Below are 24,232 nucleotides of genomic sequence, written 5' to 3' on the forward strand. Positions count from 1 at the left end.
TTTTTCTGTTTTTTTTTTAAAAATTATATATATATATATATATATATATATATAGAAAGCCTACGATACAAATATTTTTTTTTTAAATATTAATTTTGATGCAAATCCACACATATGAATGGACTACATCATAATTTCATTGTATATATATTATATTAGATAAAAGAGGAATTAAATTCCAATAATTTTTTGAATAAAAAATATACTTTTTACCATTGAACTATTTTGCAACAACCTATCTATTTAATCAAAAATTTTGAACTCTATTAGTTTTACAATTTTTTCAAAAAAACAGAAAAGATAACTCATCTTACTTAAACAGTAATATGGCTGAGTAAAGGAGTAATTTTAACTCTTCTCTTTTTTTATATATATAAATTATAATACATATGTCAATTTTTTCATCATAATGTTTTGAATTCATAATCTACCATGTGAATTGCTTATTTTAAGCTTAAATTTTATTAAAAAATTAATTTAAAAAAAAAAGTAAACATATTACTAAAAAGTAATAGCAAAAAAAAAATATAGAAGATGATAAAAGCATATGTATGAGAAGTCTTTGGCTTTCAGCCAAAAAAAAAGAAAAAGAAAAAGAAAAAGAAAAAGAGAAGTCTTTGGCATTCCTTTTTTTAAATTTTTATCTTGTAAAAAAAAAGAAAAATAAAAATAAAAATAAAGGGTTTCAGTCACGGAAACCAGACAGATTTGATATAAAGATGGGCTTTACCCTGGCAAGATATCAGGAGGAATTGTCCATATCTAACAAGCCCGCGAGAAAAAGTCACACTGAGGGGACAAAATTGTCTTTTCAAACAGGATTTTTTTTTTTTTTTAAATGGAAAATATAGGATTATTTAATCGTTACGCGTAGAAATAGGACACTGGAATTAGGGTTTGGCGGGGTACAAATTTGATGAGAGCGCTGCGCCTCTGCCTCTATTATATATCCGCCATTGATATGCGATAGAAGCATCGATTTGACTTTTTGATCTTACTCTTTTTTCTTGAATTTTCCTGCACTCTTAGATCTCTCTCTCTTTTCTTGTTTTTATTTTTTTTTTTATTTTTTTAATTTTTTGTTAATCGTATAAATTTTGGGGGCGGTGACGACAAACAACATTTCTCGATTCTGAAAATGTTTATCTTGATAAACATGGACCTTATATACTTGATGACAGAGTTTATGCGTGTCTGAGCCTCCTTTTTAATTGAAAAAAAAAACATTTAGTTTTGGGTATTTTTGTGAATTTTTGTGTGAATTAGATTGATGAAAAGCAAAGCATGAGAAGGTTTGGGGGAAGTGGCTGTGATTATAAATGTAATTCCTCGTTCTGAATGCCATTTTGAGCTTGACAGACGCTTTTTTTTTTAACACCCATAGAATATGAGCCATTTCCGCATCTTCTCCAATTTTAAGCAAGCAAAATTGTGCTTTTTATTTTTGCGTCTATATTGATTCTTTGAATGCAGATTTTATCAAAGTTTAAAAAAAAAAAAAAAAGGAAGAACAAGAAAGAGTTTTGTAATTAGACTTAGAATATTATCACAATAAATATGGTTGAATATCCAGGTTTGAATTTCCCTTCATATTAATTCAACTATCTCTTTACTTTAAAATGAATTAACTTCGAAGCATAAAACCAACTTGAAAAGTTTTTTCCTGTATAAGCGCATGGGAATGAATGGAAAGCCCATTTGAAATATACCAACCAAGAATTCAAAACCCAACCAAAAAAAAGCAGGATTCTTTTCAATAATTCCATTCAAAAACAAAAAGTATTTTTTTTTTAAAAAAAAAGTGTTTATTTATATAAACAGTGTTGTAATTTATGTGGCGAAAAAGTGGACAAGTGATGGATCCACGACGCTACCTTCCAACACTTGGAACTCATTATCAAACTGGCCCATCCTTATTATGCAATTATACATACTTTCATCAAATGCATACTAGTACTATTCAGTGTAGATAAAATGATGGATAAAGCCAGGCAAAACCAGCTGCATCTCCTCCAAAATCGATCATGCTGGTCTTTTTATTTATTTTTACTCTGTTTCTTTTTCTTTTTTCTTTTTTGGGGGCCAAAAAGATTCTGGTCCCACATGATATGTTTTTCGTGTATAGATATTAGAAAAAAAGAAACAAAAGGGTTAAAAAAAAAAAAAATCCCGAGTGTCTTTGAAGGAAAAAAAGGAAAAAAGTCCATGCTTAGGACCCAGCAGGGCATTATTTTGGTTGAGATGGGTCCTGGTAGCTTTTAAGACTATGCTTTCAATCAGGTCAGACCAAGAAAGGACTACTAACCTTGTGCTTGCTAACCTCCGTGTCAGTGGTTTTTTGGTCCTGTAGTCTCTCGACCTTGGCCCATAGCCAATAAATCTGCAGGTAACCAATACCGTGCTGGTTGCCTGGTGGACAGCCCACAAGCATGCCTCCTGTCTCAAAACATGGGGACTCCAAACCTAATTTACAATATCTGATTTCAATCATACACATACACATATCTCCATATTTATATATATTATTGTATGTATATATACATATATATATATATATATTTATACGATATTCTGTGTGAGAAAAGCACCAAATGAAAGAAGATTGAAAAGGGTTTCTGTCACTAAGATGGGGCTTTAGAGAGGGTCATATCTCAATGATCAATCTCTATTTTGGAAGGTATATATATATATATATATATATATATGTATCTATGTATAAACAATGTGATGATGGAAGTTTCCCCACCATCATTGACCTGCTTTGTCCCCACTTCTTTGGGGGCTAGCCTGCATATAAATTCCTCTCCCAGTCTCCCTTATAGCGACTCTGCCTTTATATCACTGTTGTTGCCTACTCTTCCTTACAGGAATCTCTACTACCATGCTACGTTTCAGAATCTGCAACAGAAAGATATGCTTTCCTTTGCAATAATGCATTGTTTTTATCTTCTTTTTTTGTTCTGTTCTCTTTTTCCTTGTTTGAATTATTGGGTTCGTAGCAGATAGGGAGGCAAGAAAAGAAAAGAGGATTAAAGGAAAAATATCAACACAGCATAAATTACATTAAATTCATTAGGAAAGAGGCGGACGAAAAAAAAAATAAAAAAAAAAAACTATCTGACACCCACAAACCCACATGAGCCAAACTGGGCAAATTACCTATTCGAAATCAGAATGAACCATGTCTCTAGTTTTGTTTGACATGTAAAAGCCATAGAGAGAGTAAAAAAAAAAAAAAAACAAAGAAATTTAAATCAGATAAACAAAGGGTTACTCCTAGCTTTTCTAGACTCGTTCCACCAGGTCAATCTTTTCTTCTGTTTCGTAAACCTTCAGCTCCTTGCTTTTGCATCAGATTTCGAATTTACAAGGAGGGAATTGAGGAACTTGCTAGAGTTGAACCAAGAACATCATCATATAGGCTAGCTCCATCAAGATTCTTTTTGTTATCGGCTCTTGGACTGCTTCCTGAACTGCTGTTTGAGAGTGAACAGAAAGTTGACTTCTGTAGGACACCTGTTGGAGAAGACCCCAGCTGAGGACTACCTTCCCACCCTTCTGTCAAGAGGTTAAGAGCAGATGAATTCTTGCAAGGCTTCACTGTGGTGGTTGAACTGGTCAAGACCTCTCCTAAAGGACCTCCCATTGAAGTTCCCCAGGATACAGGTACCCAATTAGTCTGCTTATGTGTTGCTTCACCAAGCTCGTTACTTTGTCCCAAATTCATTTGCATAGGCTCGAACTCGCGAGATAATCTTAGCGGTGAAAGTGCAAGTTTTTCCTGTGTGGGAGATGACGAGGATGATGAGAATTCTGAGGATGTCATAGGTATCGACATCGAGAGCTGGGTCCAGTCTGATTTGATTTCTTCAGGCCAACTAATGACCGAGTGATTGGACTGGTCTTTTGGCCACTCATCCATGAATTGTCGTAGCGGATGTTGGTCTTGGGTTTCTTGGTCACTGAAGTCTAAGAAAGAACCATAGTTTTTGGAATTCAAGTAAGAGCTCTTATGTGAAGGATTAAGAAGTGAATCAGTAGAAACAAGTCCAAACTCTGATTGGGAGGATTCTTCCAACATGAGCTCTTGTTTTGGAATGTTAAAAGTAGAGACGTTAGCTTTCAGTTTGATGGTAGGAGAAGACATCATTGACAGGCCCCGAAGATCTTGCATTCTGCAATCAAATATTCGCTTTCTTTAGAACAATTCATTGAAAAGAACAGAAAAATTAAAACATTAATCTTCAAACTCATAAGCATCAACAAGAAACATATGAAGAACTTCAAACCTTTATAACCAAATATAATTAGAGAACATAAGAACCTTAATTCAGTTTTCCAAATAAAATGGAAACAGAGCCAGTTAAATGATGAATTCCTCATAAGAAAAGGAATCCTAAGCCCCAACTGGTAAGACTAGTCACTTTCACCAAAGTAAAGATGAAATGATGGGGTCCTACTATAAAGTAAAAGGAAAGTAAAAAACAATAAGCATGCAAATAGTGTTAGATCAACAGTATATGACTTATAATCAGACTAAAGAAACTATGATCCATAAAAAGTGTAATTATTATTATCCTTCTTTTTTTTTTTTTTTTTCACCTGTTCACAAGAGCATCTGTAGAAGGATTGGTAGCAACAGCAGCGGCAGCAGAAGAAGAAGCACCAGCACCAGATTGCAAATTCTTAAGGTGATGTGGTGTGATGGTGAGGCTGTCGGATGCTCCGCCACTGGGTATCACCGATGTTGACATGGAGGAAGTCATCGGCACCACCTTTGAAGTAGTGGTCCCCGAGGCGGCATGGCCAGACTGGCCTTCCACAGGCTTTCTTGAACGATGGCGGCCCCTGTTTATGTGCCTTTCACAGTACTTCTGGTCGGCAACAGCATCTCTAGAGCACCGCCATTTCTTACCATCGGTTCGACGACACCTCCCGGGTTCAGGATCGGTGTTGCCAGAAAAACCCAGATGGAAAGAGCCCCACCCTACTGCTTAGATTAAAAAAAAAAAGAAAAAAAAAAAAAAAAAAAAAAGAGGATTTTATGAGAGAGAGAGCGAGGGGTATCAGACAAAAGGGAAAAAAGAAAGAAAATGGATTTCTGTATCAAAACCAGTAATACTTTCTTGTTACAAAAACTGGTATAAAACTTTATTAGAAAGATAAAGGACTTTGAGATTATTGCAGATGCTGTAAGACAACAGCATAAAATTGGAAATTCCATGTTTTCAGCAGTAAAAATTTAACAACATTAGAGGATACCAACTACCTGCCTCCAATGTACAAAATCTTTGCCTTTAATGACAATTTTTTTTTTTTTTTCTTTCCATTCTCAATTAGACTATATATAAGTCCAGCCCCCACGTTGTCCTCAAGAAATAGGAGACAAAAACTTCTGAAAGAGTAATCAAGCATGCATGCAGAAGTAAAACAAACTTACATGAATTGGGAGGCAAAGATCCAGCAGACGAACCGGACAAGCCATATGGGTAGATGGATTTCTTGAGAGGTATGAGCAAATTTGATGGTACAGGCACATTTGAACTGATGTACTTGTAGATCAAAGCCTGGTGCTCTAGCTCAATCCATTGTGATGGAGTAAATGGTCCTCTAACCCCGGTAAAAGGCCCATGCATGTTTGCATTCAAGCTTCCAGAACCATAAACTGAAACTGATGAAAAACAAAATTAACTTATCTGAAACATTTGGAGGAAAAAAAAAAAAAACTGGGGAGTGAAGTGAAAGATACAGAACCAAACAAAGTGTTATCTGCTATTTCCCCATTAATCTTTCCATTTCTCTCGCCCTTTTTCCCTTGCCTTACATCAATGTGGAAGCGATTGAAATTCTTCTCTCTTTTTTTTTTTTTTTTTTTTTTTTAAACCAAAAACAAAGCCACCAATACCAGATTTGTATGAAGGGGGTGAAGTTCCAAGTTTTCTTTGTTGACAAGACTCAAAAAAACTGAGATTCCTACTAAATGCCCCCATGAAAGGACTCTCTCTCCCCCTCACCTGTACATAGAAATAAAGCCCACATGACAGTATCGGCAAACACATCAATTGCAAAAATGTGCCTCAATCTCTGCCTTTGTGCTCAAAGTTATCCCCCCAAACCCACCTCACAGATTCCATTCCCAGCAAAAACCCATACATTAATTGCGACCCCCGACCAACCCACCATTAAAAAGAAACAAAGAACATAAATGAAAAATACCTGCATTTCTTGAGTAAGCAGCAGAGGGCGTGCGTTGGTAGTAAGGAAAAGCTGAGGTTTGAGTGTTTCTGTCCAAAGGCCCACCTTCTTTAGTGAGAAAAGAAACTACTGGTTTATGCGAAGAGAAGCTAAGCATATGCTCTTGTTGTTGTTGTTGTTGTTGTTGTTGTTGTTGTTGTTGTTGTTGTTGACGAGTATCACCAGCAGGTAGCAGAGAATTAGATCTCAGCAGAGGAGTAGTCCCCTGATGCAACGGCATTGTCTTGGTGGCCGATGACAAATCCTCTGTTTTCACCATTTTGGCTCTCCTCCAGTCATCTTCATTAGGCCTAGATCTTTCTTGCTTGCCAAACCCAGATCCGAGACCCTTTGTCTTGGTCTCAGAGTCGGTAATCTGTGAAGGATCTCCACCTTCAGGACCCATCAAACCCTCCAAACCCACCACCCCAAAATCCATTTTGGATGCTCCACCAATCTAAAAGACCTCTGTAAAGCATTAGTTCATGACCAAAAGAAAGAACGAAGGAAAAAATATAAAATAAAATTAAAAATCAAAACTGAAAGCTTTCAGAGAGTGTTTGATGAAAGGGAGTTGGGCGCATCTTAAGGTGGTTTTGTGAGATGATTTTTAAAAGGAAATGTCTTTGAGAAGTTAAAAAATAAAAAATAATTGGAGAGAGAGAGAGAGATAGAAAAAGAGTTGAAACTGAGGAGCAGACAAAGCTAGTACCAAATACTCTCTCCACTTCTCAGACATGCTAGCACAAGTTTATCCATGTTTTTTCAATTTTTCAATTTTCAAGTTTTCTTAGCTAATAATTTTTCAATAAAGAGAAAATAAATTTCCCACTTATTTTTAATTTTAAGCAAGACTCGATTTACAAAATTCTCCCTTGCCCAACCATCTTATGAAGTTTATTTCAGTATTCCAAGTGAAAAAACTTTTTTAAGAAGTTATTTTATTTTTTAAAAAATATTTAAATTATATCTATAAGTTTTGGTCCATTTTGTTACTGTTTTGCACTTTAAGGGAATGCTCAGAAATTCAGTTTACCAAATCTCACAATCATTAATGGAGAATCGCTTTGCCTATGCACGGTAGTTTAATAATTTAAAAAGATGCATAAATGATTTAAATGCTAGGATTGGTTGGTTGATCCTCCTATAAATTTATGTCCTTTTTTTCATTGTATTGTATCTATTTTTACATTACAACCAGGAAATTGAAAGTTTGAACCATAGAGGTGTGCATCTATTATTTCTCAATATCTTAACAAAAGCAAAAGTTTCAATTTCAAAAAAAGATTTCAATTTCGATAATATTGTAATCATTTTTTTCATTGATTTTAACTAAAAAGTAGTACATTTATATTGCAAATTATATTGAATTTAGACCAAAATGATACTTTTGTTCTTGTTTCTCACTTTCATAATTATGCATACTAAAATATTAAATGCAAAAACAATTTTATGGATTGTTTCCCTATTACCCTTTTATATATTTAGGATTTAAACCGGTTCATTATTTTTCCTATGCACTATACCCCTTATTGCATGATAGAATAAATAAAACGATATATCTAATATGAAATGTAATACTTAAGGTTGACTTGGACAATTTCTATTGGCGTTGCACAAAACGGTACACAATGTTACAACAACGTTATATATAAGTTGAATTGTGAAATTTAAGATTGCGTTGGATAATTTCTATTGGTGTTGTATGGTACAGTAGATGGTCACTTTATGCAAAACGTTTTATCCACGTGAATAATAGAAATTTGTAATTGAAACAAATATTTTTTTATTTATTATAATTGAGATATAAATATTTATATCGTTTACTACATCACTATTATTAAATTGTGGATATGAAAAAAGAATTTAAACAAAAAATAAATGATTGCAATCAAAACATTGTTATTATCAACTATGAAAATCTTGTACATAATTAAAGATAAGTCCACCCATCAAAATTTGAAGGAAAAAAAATCATGAATCCCATCAAAATTTGAAGGAAAAAAATCATGAATCATTCAATATATATTAACCTAATTATTTATGATGTCACTAATGCTTGAGATCACTAGAAATAAAAATGTCTTTTTTGTCTAATCAATAGTAATGATATTTTTTTTAAAATAAGTATATAACTAATTAGGATATTGAACAACTAGAACCGAACCCACTTCCACTTATTTGGAAAAATAGAGAAAATAAAGCTTACTATGCTGAGTTGAAGTGCATAAAGGGTATGAGAAAGTCCATAGAAGAAATTAGAGGGACATAGTGGTAAATGGAAGTTCGATACTGGTTTGAATAATGAACTATAATATTTTTTTGGATAAATAATGAAGTTTTGATAATAAAAGATAATTGTCGTGTAGTGTAACAGCATCATTAGTGTTATTTTGGCTGTACTAAGTCCATGTAGCGGTTTCTATTACCCAACAAAAAAAAAAAAAAAAAACAAAGGTCCTTGTAGCGGCTTCTCTTATCTGTCACTGTTGGCACGGTCCATGGCGCATGGTTGCATGGACAAACATGTATTGCCACGTGACCCCCCCAAACCAAAATCTACCCCCCACACATGCCCTTCTTTCCCACACTCTTTTCTGCCACCCTATCAACCCAACCCAACCCCAATTCCAAACCACTGCCTAAAAGCCTTAGTGGGTTTTTGTTTTTAACATTACAAAATACTTAAAATTCATCCCCTATACAACTCACTCGAACCCATGCCTTGTATGACTCGAACATATATATTTATAATATAAATAAACATGCTTAACCATTGAAATTTTTTTATTTTTTTGAGTTTATGTTTAAAATATCCTTCTAAATTTCTCAATTTAACACCCAAATAAATAAATAAATAAAGCTCCATACCTATTATAACTGCCAAATTTTGGACCTATATATAATTTCTAGTTAATTCTTATCATAATTGGTTCGGATTTCAAATTGGTCACAGATCACATCATATTGTATATTTATGTAGCAAATTAATCTTATGAAAAAATAATATGTAATTACTAATATTATATTTCTTTTGAAGACAGATGGCCTGCATGCATGAGAAATGATGACATAGGTCAGATTTTTTGCCAATTAACTTCTACAAGACAACAAGTAAAAACTAAACCAAATAAAAAAAAAAAAAACAAAAAATTGTGTAAAACTTATCTGTTTTTTGTTTTTAATTTTTGAAGAAATCTGTTTTTTTTTTTATTCAATTTTAAATTAGAATTTGTTTGCACAAAGTAGATGTGTTAAAACTTTAAATGAAATTTTTTACTAAGTTAATAAATCGGAATAATGGTTGTACTTTGTTAGCCATGAGAAAATACCAAGAATGTTAAAGGCTTTGACATTAAAATGGAGGAGGTAAAGGCTTTTGTGGCAAAGATAGTGAGAAAATTTGGGGATGTTTGATAGGGAAGAAAATGGATAGGGCGTGGAAAACCCAAAAAGGTAAGACCTTTTTTTTTTTTTTTGGTTGGCTGAGATAAGACAGACACGCAATCTCTCTTATTTTGAAGTCGGTAGCATTTGCTTTAAAGTTGCTCCCCGAAAGAAAAAAGATAAAAAAACATAGGAGCTCATAGGACCATTAACACCCCCAAACCTTATTATTTATGGCCCACATAATGTTGCCCCCTACTACTCTTTTCCTATCACCCTATAAAATATTTATTTTTCAGCATTAAAATCTCTTTAATACTTTACCTTCTCATAAGAATTTAAAATAATATTTAACGAAAGGAAGATGCTTACTTTTTATATTTACAAATTCAAAAATTAAGGATAAAATCTTATCAAATTTTATTATTGTTTTGAATGATTCTATGCTGTAATAATATGAGATATAAGATTATAATTTGATATTTATGATATTATTAGAAAGTATTTTTTTTGTAAAAAATTTAAAATAAATCATATATATATATATATATATTTACTTTTAATTAAATAGTAATTTAAAATTGTAGCTCATTTATCGGTCAAACTTTTTTTTATTTTTTATTTTTTTGTTGGTCAATAGTTTTTTCTTTTTCTTTTTTAGTGAAAATGGGGGTTTCAATTAGAAAGACGCTCAAAGTCAAATTAAAGAAACAAAAAGGAACGCTAGTCCATGATGAATCCGAGTTTCCATAATTGCTAACTATTTTACTAAGAACAAGTAAAAAAACTCTGTATCATCATCCGTTACATGCACGGTTGTGACTCGTTTGTGTGAACGGAGAGAGGCAAATGGCTTATCAAAGATCTTTGGTTGCCACTCCAATGTAAAGTTACTTCAAAAATTATATTTCTTCTAACTATCAATCACTCATAAAATATCTGTAATTAGCATGGAAAATTTAAATTTTCAACCGCAACCTTTTTTTTTTTTTTTTTTTTTTTCCTCAACGCTGTAGAGAAACCGATACCAACAAAAGCATTTCAATAATTACAATGTAAAATCCCTTCTTTTTTTATTTTATTAGTTTTCAATTCACATGGGGGTATTAAGGGCATTTTAACTTTCCAAAACCCACCATTTTTGTACTACAACGATCGCTTTCATAGATGTCATGAGGTATTCTGGCGGTCCAATTCCAACATCTTCCCACGTGACGTTATTATCGATAAGATATTTTCTTCATTATTATATTCTAATACCATTAAGACTGTAGTTTTTGTCTTTAAGCTAGTTTTAGCAAACTTGTGTTTGGTCAAAGAGAAGTTTTGCGAGAAGAAATCCTTCAATTGGAGTGTGAGTTTGTGACATTGGGAAAGAGATTGATGTGCTCCCCAACCATCCCCTTTCTTTACAACTTCCATTTGATTCTATTTTCATTATGGGAAAATGCTATTTTTAACTTCCTTCAGAAACTTATTGTCCACACAAAAAAAAAAAAAAAAATCCTTCAAAAACTGCCCAGTTTTAATTCGGCCGGTTATTTTTTGTTTTATATTTATTTATTCATTTTTATTATTTTGCTTTTGTTGATTGTCGTTTTGGAAACTAATTAATCTAAATTTGTGTGTTCATTTCAAAACTACTTATATCCAAAACCATAACAACACGACCATTGACTTCTATTTCTCTAATCCAATAACTTTATTTTTGTAAATTTTCATTATATTTTATGTTTCTATATTTGGAATTTAAGTTCCATTCAAGGGATATACAAGAGGAAATAAAATTTTGATTTGATATAAAATCCAATTTATGTATATTTGATAATAAAATCCAATCTGTATACGCCAGTTTCATCACTGATAAACACACACGCACACTTCTTGATTGGAGTTCAAATAAGAACCCTACCCATAATAAGATATTTTTGACTTTCTGGGGTACATATTTTGGTAGCTGATATTTATGAGATAGTGATGCATATTAATAAATTTCCTAGCTAGTATCAGCAAAAAAATAAAAAAAAAATACGCCTTATATCACGTGATCTCGTGGCGTATTAAATTCACTGAATCCTGATCCATTTTCATGGATATCTCCGGGCCTGACCTTTTGAGCTTAGTTTGGAGAATTGGGCCCCGGGCTTAGGGCATTGGGCTGACACTGAAAATTTGTTTTTCATTTTTAAAAATTAGTAATATATTGGGTTAAAAAATGGGAAAATGATCTCAATTTCAAAAAGCATTAAAAAATAATAAAAAACTCTATGAAAATGATATCTATTTTTAAAATTTAAAATTTTTATATTTTTAATCAAAAATGCTATTCCAAATAGAGAGTATGCTAAAAAAAACTTGAATTGTTTTGAAAGGGTTTGAAAAATTGGTATCTTAAAAAAAAAAAAAAAAGATACAGAGAAAACAAAAACAAATTTGTTTTTTTTTGGAAGAGATTTGAAAATTTTGATCAAAGTAGTTTTGTTAAAATAGGATTGAAATTATAACTTTTGAAAATTACAGTTATTTTTCAATTTTCTTTCTTGTTTTGAAACATTCAATTAAAATTTTTAGATCAAAATTTTCTATATTTAAATGAAATGTATTTTTAGCCAAAAAAAAAAAAGAAAGAAAAATTGTGAAATATAATAAATTCTTTTTTTTTTTAATAAAAAAGTTTTTAAAAAAAAAAAAAAAACGACAGATGAAAATTTTCTCGGGAAATAATCAACGAGAAAACTCGTCCCGCCACAGAAAAAGAGGCGACCTATTTCTTGGTGTGTGAAGCCCCTGTTGCTCCACTTCGCAACTCGGCCACTAGTTTCTTTCTTCTTCCTGTGCTCTCTCTGTTCTCAACACAGTTGTCGTCCTTGACCCTTTTTTGGGTGTTTTTATTTTTTGGCCCAATCCCATGGCTCTGATCTCTGCTCAAGCTCTTCATCTTCGACCACTTTCTCTACCTCCTCCTCCTTCATATCTATCAGTTCAGTCTCAGTTTTCTCCGCTGGCACCTATCAAGACTCCAGCTCATCCCGTTTTCAGCATCCACGGCCCAAAACCAGCATGTCAAATCAGCAGACAACGCGGCGGCGTCGTTCCGAAAGCAACGGTTTCCGATTACAGCTCGACTATCGGTGACATCCTCGGCGAGGTTACCATTTTCACCGCCTCTGGTGAGCCTGTCAAGTTCGAAGATCTCTGGGATCAGAACGAGGTCAAAATTTCTTTTCAAAATCTCTGTCTGTGACTTGTGTTTGTGGGAATCATATTAATTACCGTTTGAGGCCTATCATTTTCGTGAAATGCTTGGAAACCCAGAAGACCCTTTTGGGTCTCGAAGGCCTTTTGCAATTTAGCCGTTAATTTAGGATGAGTGACACGATTGGTTTTGGAATGGAATGTTATTTTTTTGGGTATAACTAGTCGTCTCCTTTGTATTTCAGGGAATTGCTGTTGTTGCTCTTTTGCGGCACTTTGGTTGCCCTTGTTGGTAATTTCTAGATTCTAGACCAGTTAATATAGAATGGGTTTTATCTGTGTTGCTGGATCTTTTTTTATGACTGGGCATTTTGTAATTGTTGTAAAGTTGGGAACTTGCTTCAACTCTTAAAGAATCAAAAGCAAGATTTGACTCAGCTGGTGTAAAACTAGTTGCTGTTGGAGTTGGTGCTCCTAGTAAAGCTCGTATACTTGCGGAGCGGGTAAAATCCATTATACCCTTTTGCATAATTAATTTGAGATGCAGTTCATATAATTTAATAGAATGCCTTTGTTCTCGAGACTTCTAATCTCAAACAATTGTTTGAGGATGGTCATGCCGATGACATTTACCAGCTGGTGTAAAGGTTCAGGCTATGCAAATGGTTAATCAGATAGAATATATAATCTTTAGATATGAGAAATGGAAAATGAATCACTGTTCATGGTAAGCATGTTACTTGCCTGGCCTCCATGTAGAGTAACATAGCGAAACCCTGATTAGTTTGAAGATAGAATAAATCCATGTTTAGCATGGGTTTATGTTTGAATTTCCTTTGTGTTCTGGACACAAAGAGTTAAAAACTAATGATTCTAGCACATCAAGTCTTAGTGACTTGATATGACACTAGGCTAATGTGGTTGGAACTTCCTAATTTGTAATTCTGTTATTAATAGGGGAAAGTGTGTAGTCGCTTGTGGTTAGCCACTATCATGTCATGTGGCGTGCTTATTTAATGTATAGCTTAATTGATGAAAGTTTTGCATGATTGAATAGTTTAACTGTTTGATTTTCTTCATATGTTCAAAGTTTCTAACATTTAAGAATCTTTGAACAAAAACAATGGGAATCAAAAATGGTTAATTCCTGTTCAAACATGTCATCATATGGTAGGCTCCAATTCTTTAAATAAGCATGTCATTTGATATGATAGTGGTTGATTATAAATGACTTAAAGCTTTTCAGCTAGAGGATGTTGTTCCCAGTTGTTGTTACCAAATGTTACTACTGGTTTTTGGACATTTTATCTGATAATACAACTACTGAGGGTGAATATTTTGTGTACTTTTATGCTTACAGAATGGGGACTAGGATGTAGGAATCTTAAGATATATTGTACATAATCCTGTATCTAGATTCTTGGAGATTCATGATGACAACTTTTATGGATAAATGTACACATGACATGAGAAGCAACACGTTATGATGTTCAGTGTTCATGAGTTAGATTTATCCATGCCATTTCAACTATTGTAATATAGCTCAATGCTTGCACTAATCTGATTCCTTTTTCTTCCACTTACCTGAAGCATGGATTGAATGTTTGAATTCTTTGGTCAAATGCTCCAGAGTAAACAGTCTTACCCCAATCCTTAACTATGGGCTTGTAATATAAAATATCATCACGAAATATCTAAGTATAAAACTTCTGCGAAGTTCTAAGTTGGTGTAATGATTTCTGGATTACATTCTTGAATTGTCCTTTCTTGGGACTTTTGTTTGGTTCTTGGAGCTGATTTTTTTTCTCCCTATTCTATGTTTAGTTACCATTTCCAATGGATTCCCTTTATGCTGATCCTGATCGCAAGGTAATAGATATTTTAACATTATTACATGATTTATTTAGTGACTGAAGTTATTGATAATAAACTGTAACCGACACTTTTTTATTTTAGGCCTATGATGTTTTGAGCTTATACTATGGAATTGGCCGTACATTCTTCAATCCAGCCAGTGTAATGCTTTTCACCATATCTCCTTCTTTCAGGATGTTATTGTTAGGTGGGTGTGGATTCTTTTACATGCTTAATGATATGCAGATATTTCTGTAAAATTATGACATGACAGGCTAAGGTGTTTTCAAGATTGGATGCCTTGCGGAATGCAGTGAAGAACTATACCATCGAAGCAACCCCAGATGACAGAAGTGGTGTATTACAACAGGTCTAATCAATTCCTTCCAGTATTCTAGGATTGGAATTAAACATACTTCTGCATCCGTAGTATAGTTTAGGAGTTTGGTACTTTTGTATTGATCTCTGTCCATGAATTTCTTGATTGTGAATCAGGGTGGTATGTTTGTCTTCAAAGGTAAGCAACTGCTGTTTGCATGGAAAGATGAAGGTACAGGTGATCATGCCCCACTAAGTGATATTTTTGATATCTGCTGCAAAGTTCCAGTCTCTTAAGCCTCACAACTACAATCAATTTTTAAAATGTTGAGGTTGCTGCTCAATTCGTTTGGATCGTCCATGTGAAATGTTATATCTCAACTTTTATGAAGAACTACGCAGAAACTGTTAGTCTCTGCCTGTTATGCCAAGTTCTGTAGGATCACCAATCTTTACACATCCTGTATAGTGAAATAGGCGTTAATTGATTAGCTTATTGTAATCCTGTAGAATGCCAAGCATTTAAATAAAACCACTTGTAACCAATAAAATGTATAGGTTGTATATTGTGGGTATCTTATTTATTTATTTATTTTGAGTTTGGGGTCCATAAGCAATGGCTTTTATGAGTACTGTTTTGGTAGAGTTGCTTTAAATGAATCTATTTTAAAGTTGGGTTCAATTTTCAACGATGCTTTAGCCATTCAAGAATAAAATCATCTACCATTTTCCATATATATATATATATGTAAGAAATTCTCAAAATTATGTGAACATTAACAATAGTTACCAACTAAGATAATGGCTAGTCTCAAAATTTTGCTATAATTATATTTTATCACATACGTTTATAATTTGAATATAATATTTATTTTTTCTGACGGAAAATTTGAATGAAATTTTTTTATACTAAAAAATAGAAACAAGATATAGGCCATCGTTTTGACTTTCACTCTCTAAACTCCTACTGAAACAAAGCCCACCCATGAATATGGGTTTCTGAAGTAGCCCAAATCTCCCCAACAAACAAATCCAATCTTTTGCAAGCAGTATGCTAGTCATATGTCTAGCATGTATTAGATTTTCTTAAACTATTTGGCATATCTGATTACCGAAATATAAACAATTTTCACATAGCATTTGAAAGAGTTTACTAACCTTTTTTTTATCGTGTGATGATGAATGTTTTTTATTGTCTTATTTCATGTTTCGATGATTAAGGATTTAACAATAAAATGGAGAACGATGGACATTTTGTAGTTCAACATGCTCTGCATTTATGAATTGCAGACCCGCAGGGTGTCAAATGGTGGATACGAGTTCACTGAAGGAATTTCTACTAATCAAATAATAATATCTCCTTTTACTTCCGCTAACATTTTCTTTTCATCTTCCGATTCAGATACTTTTCAAGTATTGCACCAATTTTTATTATTGTTACTTGGAAGAATTATATTAGCTTTTGTTCCAACATATTTCCCATCGAACTGATTATTTCCTTGTTTTGGTAAAATTTCAAAAGGATTAAAATTTTCCAGGTTAATTGAGTAAAAATCAATTACATTGGATGTCCTTCTCAATTTATTCCAAGTCAAATACTTGTTTGGCACCCATTAGAGAATTCACAACAGCATGCGGAAAACATACACTTCCTTCAGTCTTTTTGCTTTGTTGTTTGCTAAGAAAAAGAGCAAAGCAAAAGTGAAAAAGCAAAATTTAATCCGTATATATTTCCATGTGGGGGGTCTTGTAGCAGACATGAAAGGCACCTTCTTGGTGTCCAAGAAGAAGGGTTTGGAATTTGGATTCTTCCTTAGAAGAAACCCCACCAAATTCAACCTTATAGAGATAAAAAAAAAATTCCATTAATTCAACACAACTTTCTCTGGTTTGCACTCTCTTTCAGACAATATAGGGGGTCCTAGGAACGTGGGTATGCATGGGTGACTGACTGACCGAGACTATATTGCTATATGGCTTTTAATAAGTTAATGAAGAAGAAAGGGTTTTCTTTATAGCTTTGCTTTCTTTCTGAATCTAGAGGATTTTATTTATTTATTTATTTGTTTTTCTCTCTTTGTGATGGACAAAATATAGTAGGGTAATGACCTCCTAAGCAAAAGAGCTACAAACACCAATAGAGTACTAGACTAGCTAGTTCCAAGCCTTATTTTTACAAACACAAAATCTACCAGAAGATAAACCAATAAGAATAAGTGGAAGAAAATCTAAAAATTACACAAAACAAAGAAAGATTAGGAGCTATATAGGGAAAAGGGTTGCAGAGGCTTGCAGTTATGAAAGTAGGTATGGAAGAGAGAGAGAGAGAATCTAATATTTTTGAATGTGACAGGACAGAAATAAGAAAAAGAAAATTGGAAGAGGAAGGTAAAGTGAATTAAAGAGGGGGATTAAGAGTTGCAGAGAAATTGGTATGGGGGTTAAATGGAGAAAACACTTTAATGGGGGGTGAGAGAATGGGTAGTGTCTCAGTCTTAAAAAGGAAAAGAGGGCAGAGACCTTTTAGTCCCCATGCTTACAGTATTAGCACAAACACAGTTCTGTGGTCGCCTTCAGTTCGGTTGCTATCTACCTTCTACTTTTTCTGTTGACCTCTGTTGGCTATTTCTGCCTATCTCATTTAGATTTCCTTTGGATTTTCATGTTCCCATGTCAAATTCCACAACAACCCCTGCCACTGATCTCTTTTTTTTTTTTTTTTTTTTTTTTTTTTTTAAATTTTTAAAATTCAAGTGCCTTTTGTCTAGGACGATATTAAAAGGATCCAGATTTTCCAACCTCTTATCCTATCCATTGTTATTATATCACCTTATTCATAAATATTTTTAAAAAATAAGTATAGTTAGCGAAATAACAAAAGTGTTTTTAAAGTGACTGATGAGATTGGGTCAAATATGAACGGACACAGGAAAATAAAGATGAAAGATCTTTTTATCTCTATAAAACTACGGCAATGAGAGACATTTTCATTCTTCTCGAGGAAAAAAATTTTTGGACTAATTTATGTAAGGGTAAGCAACCTTTTTTTTTTTTTTTTTTGGATCAGCAGGGTAAGCAAATTAGGTCCTACCAACCTTATTCCACTAATATCTGTCTGTTATTGTAGCAATCAGATTGAAATAAAATAAATATAAGATAAGAAATTTACAAAATGTAAATAGAATTCACTATTGGTAAGCATATTGCCTGATTGATCCGTTTGATTATTTGGCAATTTTTTTATTTTTATTTTTTGGTTATTGAATCTTCGAATATCCTTTATGATTATTAAAGAATAATATTTTTTTTTGTCTAGAAGAGTAATTAAAGGATCTAGGTTTTCTATCCTCTGATCATATTGATATCACCTTATTTATAAATATTTTAGAAAATAAACTATGAGAAATAAAACAAATTTTTTTTTTTTTTTAAGATAACTGATGAGAATTGATAAGATTAGATTTTGTGACTGGTCAAATATGAAAGGAAACGGGAAAATGGATATAAAACATCTTCTCCAGCTCTATAAAACTACGACTATGAGAGACAATTTCATTCTTTTGAGGGGAGAATAATTTGGACCAATTTATGTGAGAGTAAGCAAATTAGGTCCTACCAACCTTATTCCACTAATATCTGTCTGTCGTTATAGCAATCAGATTGGAATAAAATAAATATGAGATTAAAAAAAAAATTACATAATTAGATTACACTATTTGTAATATAGACATATTATTTGATTGATCTGTTTGATTAGTTGCCATTTTTCATTTTTGAATCTTGGGATATTCTTTAAGATTATCATCACATTTCTTCATTTTTTTAAAAAAATAATATTTTACACTAATATTTTTTTCCCAACAAGAAAAGGATGTGAAAAGAAGCTATATATATATATAGCTCTATATATATATATATTTATATATTATACAAAAAGCTAGAAAATTTGGGTTCATGGCCTTATACGATTGGAGTTATACTTCTAAACCAAAATGCCCCATCCAATAAATGACACCCCTCATTGAATAAACAGGACCATATAATTAGCCGGCTTTTCAACAAAGAGAAAAGCATATGCACAAGAAGTATATTCTTACGTATATTTCTTAAACTATGAACAAGAAAAAACTTTGGCCGATCCAAAACGAGATGGTGCTTTAATTTACCCGACTATTTACACTCAAAATAACCTATAACATAATTTGGCAATCAAAACAATAATTTAACATGAGCGAACGTAAGGTTGTGCTAATCACTGGCTGTGCCAAAGGAGGCATTGGATATGAGTATGCCAAAGCATTTGCCGAGCAAAACTGCCAAGTCATTGCCTCAGACATCTCTCACCGCAGACAAGACTTGTCCGATCTACCTTCGGACAAGGTCCACATACTGGACCTCGATGTCACATCCGATGAAAGTGTAGCATCGGCGGTGAACACTGTCATATCCATGTATGGAAGGCTAGACATTTTGGTCAACAATGCTGGGATAGGAAGTACAGGTCCTCTGGCCGAGCTTCCATTGGAGACAATAAAAAAAGCCTGGGAAATCAACGCTCTGGGGCAGCTGCGATTGGTACAAGAAGTGGCTCCCCACATGGCTTCCAAGAGATGTGGGACTATAGTGAATGTTGGAAGCGTTGTGGGGAAAATTCCAACTCCATGGGCAGGTTCTTATTGTGCTACCAAGGCTGCAATTCATGCTATGTCCGAGTCTTTGCGTTTGGAATTGCGACCCTTTGGGATTTATGTGGTGCTGGTTATGCCTGGGGCTGTGAAATCCAACTTGGGAAATGCAAATTTGGAAAGATTGGCTAATCATGATTGGAAACTTTATAAGGATTTCAAAGAGGCTATCGTTGAGAGAGCTCGGGCTTCTCAGGGGGAAAAAGCAATGGATGCTAAAGTTTTTGCGAGCCACGTGGTTAAGAGAGTTTTGAGTCCTAAGCCGCCTAGGCACATTGCTTTTGGTCACATGACTGGTTTGTTTAGGTTGCTTTCTTGGTCTCCTCTTTGGGTTAGGGATTGGTTCTTTGCTACTCGTTTCGATCTGAACAAGAAGGTGGTGGTCAAAGATTAATTAGCTATAGCTAGAGTCTTTTGTTGATTGTGTGATTACAGTCGTAATAAATTGTTTTTGGGCCTTAAATGTGCTTTTGTTGATTGACAATAATTAAGATTTCAACATATAATGGTTGTGGATTGATTTAACATGTTGATGTAAACGTAAAGTCAAAATACTAGTTAGCTTATCATTTCGAAAACAGCCTAGTGGCATAGCCTCGATCAAGCTATGATCTTGAATGAAATTTTCATATTTCTAATGATAAAAAAATATACAGTTATCTTTATCTTTCCAAAAAAGAAAGTACTAGTTATAAGTTGTGTCTTTTTTTTTTTTTTTCTTTTTTTTTATTATTATTCTTTTTTAAATAAAAAAATTGTGTTTTAAAAAATTTCTTATTGCACTAATAGAGCATAACTTTAGAAAAAATTTAAAATGCAAATGAGATGAGCCAAGCTAAATATTAGAATTTTCAAGCTTGGTTAACATTATTTAAAAGTAATCAAGCTTGATTCAATTTCATAAAATTTTGAAATTCTTCACTTAAAATTGATTCAACTCGTTAATAAAAATTTTAAATTAGCTAAACTCTTCTTGGCTAGTCATAAACCAAACTATATTTAATTTCTTAAATTTGTTTTCATTGCTAAATAATTAATACATTTCATTTTTTTTATTTCCATTTAAAATTAATATTTTATGTATTAAAAATGCATTATATGTTTAAATTAATAATATATATATATATATATATACCAAATATAAATTTGAGCTTGGTACATTATACAAACTTCATATACTTTATAAGATAAAGGTTAGTTCATTTTTATTGATACATCATACAAACTTCATACACTATGAAAGGTTGATTCATTTGACTCATTTCATTTCAAATGAGTCAACCTTACATAATATATGAATTTTGTATGACGTACCATTTTATATTGAGTAAATCAAATTTAAACGAACTTAAATTAAGCTGAACGCGGACCTATTTGTAATTACAATCTTAAAACATCCTTCATTTTTTATAAGTAGTGCTTTTGTTGTTTAAATAATTGATAACGCAATTATATCTATATTCTAGCTTTTAACCCCCTGAAATAACCACGTCATGTTATTTATTCAACGAAAAAAAGGTTAGATAGCCAATTAATTTCTCATTTTTGGCTTAGAAAAATAAATGGAGGGAATAATCGGATTCCCTTAAACATGCATTAATTCAAACTTGTGATTGTGAGATCAGCAAATCATTTGAGAGTTAAACTCTTGTACTAGCTTGATTATGACCAATTTGGTTGAGCTTAGTGGAGGCATTCTGTGGTAAATTATCCAACCACCTCTTTGGTGACACAGTCTCATAGAGGGGGCATAATGGTCCATGTATGGTAAAGACATTTGAACTAACCACATTACTAATTAAGGATTAGTCCAGTACCCCTATTAAAAGCAAACACAAAATTGAGAGAAAAGAGGCACCCACCAACCCTTTTCCCATCTGCTTACCACCAAAAGGGTGGTGAAAATGAAAGAAAAAGCAAAATTTTGCTGAGACAGCACAAAGCCCTTTAGCATGGCCATGCGCTATTTCAAGCAAAAGTCTTATTGGACTCTAGTGCATTTTGGTGGGATGGAAATTTTGGTGCATTGCTCATCATTACTTCAATCAAAAAGAGGGTTTTGATCACTATCTCTTCCCTACATTCTTCCTCCAGTCCTTGTTCTTCTTCACTCACTAAAAACTCTCTCTCTCTCTCTCTCTCCCTTTTTTTTTTTTTTTTTTTTTTTTGGGGGGGTTCAAATCCAATGATGCCCTCTTGAAAATCTGTCTCCATGAACTTGTCCATGCAAAAATTTCCATGCAAACATATTACAAAAAGGAAAACTCTACCTCCATTTGATTGAACGTCTCTAGTTTTAGTTTTTCCCATTGCATGAAAAAAATAAATAAATGAATTATATATATATATATATATAATAAAAAAAGATACATAACAAAAGCATATTATATATTTACAGTTTGTTGCTTAATCCAAAGCCACTAGATGATATAAGAGACATATTCTTCAGGTGGGGACAATGCCTTAACATCGCGTACGTTCCCCCATTTTGGCTTTTTTGGTCAAGTGGGGACAAAATTCTCTTTTTGGTTGCCAGGAAAAATCAATTAATCAATTCTCAACAATTAAGGACCAAATATCTGCATGACTATGCATTCCATTTCATCCCATTTTGTCTAATAATGTTTAAACGTTTCATAATCTTATGAAAGAGAAACTAAAAAATTAGAACATGAACAATCAATATAGACACACTACTAAATAATTGCACATATCACTATTACAAAAAAAAAAAAAAACAATAATAATTGCTCATATCTATATTCAAAAAATGTTTGGAGGTATAATGTTTTGTCAGGTCATTTAATTGCGCTTACATAGTGCACATTTTTTTTTTTTTGGGGGGGGATGAAATACTCGTTATTTTATTTGTTTAGTTTAAATGAACTAAGCCAAAAAGGGGGGAAAAAAAAAAAAGTGCCTTTTAAATAATATGTTATCATATTACAAATTGGATAGGAATGAAAACAGATCAGATTTCGATCCATTTTAAATAAATTAGTGTGTAATTGTTTGAAGGCAAATCAAGCAAGAGCTAGAAAGCATTGGAAGCTAGCAATGCTAATCCAATTTTTCTTTTGGATAATTGTTTAACTTTGGGTATTGTTCTTTAAAGTTAAGGATGGCTAAACAATTGTGAAGAGTTTTATAAGGAAATTGATGATGATTACTAGAATATAAAATGTATATCCCACAAAAAAAGCAAGTTCTTAAAGGGACCCTTGAATCATCATTCCAAGAATATCAACTTTGAGCAAAGCGATCTTTGCCTCGTAGAATATGAAATTTTCGGGGTGGTGATGGGCGTTCTTAAAAATTGTTTCTGGAAATCATAAAGTTGTTCTGATCAACCACTTAAACGGTTATAAGCTCTTTTAAAAGCATTAATTATGCCCATTAATATGAAATTATTCAGTGAATGTAGGAAATTGGAATAATAATAACAATAATGGCAATAATAAGTAATAAAAAACATGGAGAAAAATACATGTTAATTATTAATTAGTTGGTGACCCCTCTTATGGGGGTAACTGGGATGAGGATGATACCCTTTTGTTTTGTAAATTAGGTTCAGAATTGAAGTTAATTACGGTGGACCCACAACTTTCACTTTTATGTCGGAGGGCAGGTGTTGACTGCGAACCAAAGGCCTACATGCACCAAAAGCAAATGGAAAGAGGAATTAAACTCTGTATCTTCCACATCCATAATTCTAGATTTTGTTCTTCTCTCTATCTAGTATCTATGGAGTTTTTGATTGTGAGAGATCGACTTTCATAGGCAAAATAGATCGTCCTATAGGCCATGTTTACTCATAGACTGCTTTTTGGTAAATTTTGTGCAAAAGCAAACCTGCCACTTATAGCATTTTATTTTTTTTTTGGTATTTTAAATTTTTTTTGGCTTCCTGTAAAGGTAAATTTTTCACCAAGACTAAATCCAATGTATATTGTATATTCTATTTGGCTGGTCTATCCATTTATAGAAAATTGGCATTGATTAAAGTAAACATTTAACCCAGATGCATGAGTCTTACATTATTACTCGCTGATCATTGTAATTTGCCTTTCTATTTTCTTTTTTTATTTTTGTTTTCATATAGGGTAGATGATTGTAATTTAGTTGTATGGAACTTAATTACTAATACTCAATAGGTTTTGATAGGTCATGGGGCCCTTAAGATACATAATAGTAAGCTATAGCCAAAAAGCAAAGCGCTATAGGATAGCAAGACACTAGCATACAGCGGGAATTTTGGGTATGCAAGGGATTTTACACTAGCTAATTCTAAATAGATTTGGCTTTCTTTGAAAAAAAATGCAAAACGGGTGTATTTATTTATTTAGCAATGTCTTTGATATTATGAATGTGGGGTTGCCAAAAAACTTGTAAAAACCTCCCGTTATTAAAAATTATTATTATTATTTTGATGAAATCATTATTCAACATAATTCGCAACCCAATTTTTTGAAGCTAATTATATTTGAACATCATTGGCATATGAATTTGTTCGGAACATGATGAGTTACATTATTATTATTATTATTATTTTAAAATTT

At 32.7% G+C, this 24,232-nt stretch overlaps 3 protein-coding genes and 2 non-coding genes across 7 annotated transcripts; 4 read left to right on the forward strand and 1 right to left on the reverse strand.

The window, feature by feature from the left end:
* The first annotated feature begins 1,101 nt into the window (after positions 1-1,101).
* Positions 1,102-1,203, forward strand: LOC112492668 (small nucleolar RNA snoR126). Its single transcript, XR_003057115.1, has one exon. It is a non-coding gene; the product is annotated as a small nucleolar RNA snoR126 (small nucleolar RNA).
* Positions 1,204-1,300: 97 nt separating this feature from the next.
* Positions 1,301-1,397, forward strand: LOC112492667 (small nucleolar RNA snoR8a). The gene has a single exon (XR_003057114.2). It is a non-coding gene; the product is annotated as a small nucleolar RNA snoR8a (small nucleolar RNA).
* A 1,644-nt stretch (positions 1,398-3,041) lies between these two features.
* LOC107425002 (growth-regulating factor 1) lies at positions 3,042-6,945 on the reverse strand. 2 transcript variants are annotated; one of them, XM_016034923.4, is made up of 4 exons: positions 6,217-6,945; positions 5,441-5,665; positions 4,603-4,990; positions 3,042-4,175 (listed from the first exon to the last, which is right to left on the reverse strand). In XM_016034923.4, the coding sequence occupies exons 1-4, from the start codon at positions 6,671-6,673 to the stop codon at positions 3,365-3,367; spliced, it is 1,881 nt and encodes a 626-aa protein (XP_015890409.3). In that variant the 5' UTR covers positions 6,674-6,945; the 3' UTR covers positions 3,042-3,364. The 2 variants fall into 2 exon arrangements, with proteins under 2 accessions (XP_015890409.3, XP_015890408.3); XM_016034922.4 differs by having other exon boundaries at positions 5,441-5,671; positions 6,217-6,944.
* A 5,377-nt stretch (positions 6,946-12,322) lies between these two features.
* LOC107425006 (uncharacterized) lies at positions 12,323-15,586 on the forward strand. 2 transcript variants are annotated; one of them, XM_016034932.4, is made up of 7 exons: positions 12,325-12,832; positions 13,062-13,108; positions 13,205-13,319; positions 14,641-14,685; positions 14,773-14,832; positions 14,945-15,040; positions 15,166-15,586. In XM_016034932.4, exons 1-7 carry the CDS (start codon positions 12,530-12,532, stop codon positions 15,283-15,285), a joined length of 786 nt encoding a protein of 261 aa, XP_015890418.2. In that variant the 5' UTR covers positions 12,325-12,529; the 3' UTR covers positions 15,286-15,586. The 2 variants fall into 2 exon arrangements, with proteins under 2 accessions (XP_024932107.2, XP_015890418.2); XM_025076339.3 differs by lacking the exon at positions 14,641-14,685 and having other exon boundaries at positions 12,323-12,832.
* Positions 15,587-18,949: 3,363 nt separating this feature from the next.
* LOC107405630 (short-chain dehydrogenase PC-15) lies at positions 18,950-20,205 on the forward strand. The gene has a single exon (XM_016012702.4). The coding sequence runs from the start codon at positions 19,216-19,218 to the stop codon at positions 20,065-20,067; it is 852 nt and encodes a 283-aa protein (XP_015868188.3). The 5' UTR covers positions 18,950-19,215; the 3' UTR covers positions 20,068-20,205.
* The last annotated feature ends 4,027 nt before the right edge of the window (positions 20,206-24,232 follow it).

This window comes from Ziziphus jujuba, chromosome 7 (assembly GCF_031755915.1).
Source record: "Ziziphus jujuba cultivar Dongzao chromosome 7, ASM3175591v1".
NCBI classification, from domain to species: Eukaryota; Viridiplantae; Streptophyta; class Magnoliopsida; order Rosales; family Rhamnaceae; genus Ziziphus; species Ziziphus jujuba.

What these genes read in the sequence shown, in the direction of transcription:
- LOC107425002 (XM_016034922.4), bottom strand. Translation starts at nt 6,673, where the DNA reads ATGGATTTTGGGGTGGTGGGTTTGGAGGGTTTGATGGGTCCTGAAGGT. An exon ending in TGCTTACTCAAGAAATGCAG is followed by an intron (nt 5,672 to 6,216) that starts GTATTTTTCATT and finishes GTTTTTCATCAG; the next exon opens with TTTCAGTTTATGGTTCTGGA. An exon ending in ACAGATGCTCTTGTGAACAG is followed by an intron (nt 4,176 to 4,602) that starts GTGAAAAAAAAA and finishes ATTTGATTGCAG; the next exon opens with AATGCAAGATCTTCGGGGCC.
- LOC107425006 (XM_016034932.4), top strand. Translation starts at nt 12,530, where the DNA reads ATGGCTCTGATCTCTGCTCAAGCTCTTCATCTTCGACCACTTTCTCTA. An exon ending in ATCTCTGGGATCAGAACGAG is followed by an intron (nt 12,833 to 13,061) that starts GTCAAAATTTCT and finishes TTTGTATTTCAG; the next exon opens with GGAATTGCTGTTGTTGCTCT. An exon ending in GAAGTGGTGTATTACAACAG is followed by an intron (nt 15,041 to 15,165) that starts GTCTAATCAATT and finishes ATTGTGAATCAG; the next exon opens with GGTGGTATGTTTGTCTTCAA.
- LOC107405630 (XM_016012702.4), top strand. Translation starts at nt 19,216, where the DNA reads ATGAGCGAACGTAAGGTTGTGCTAATCACTGGCTGTGCCAAAGGAGGC.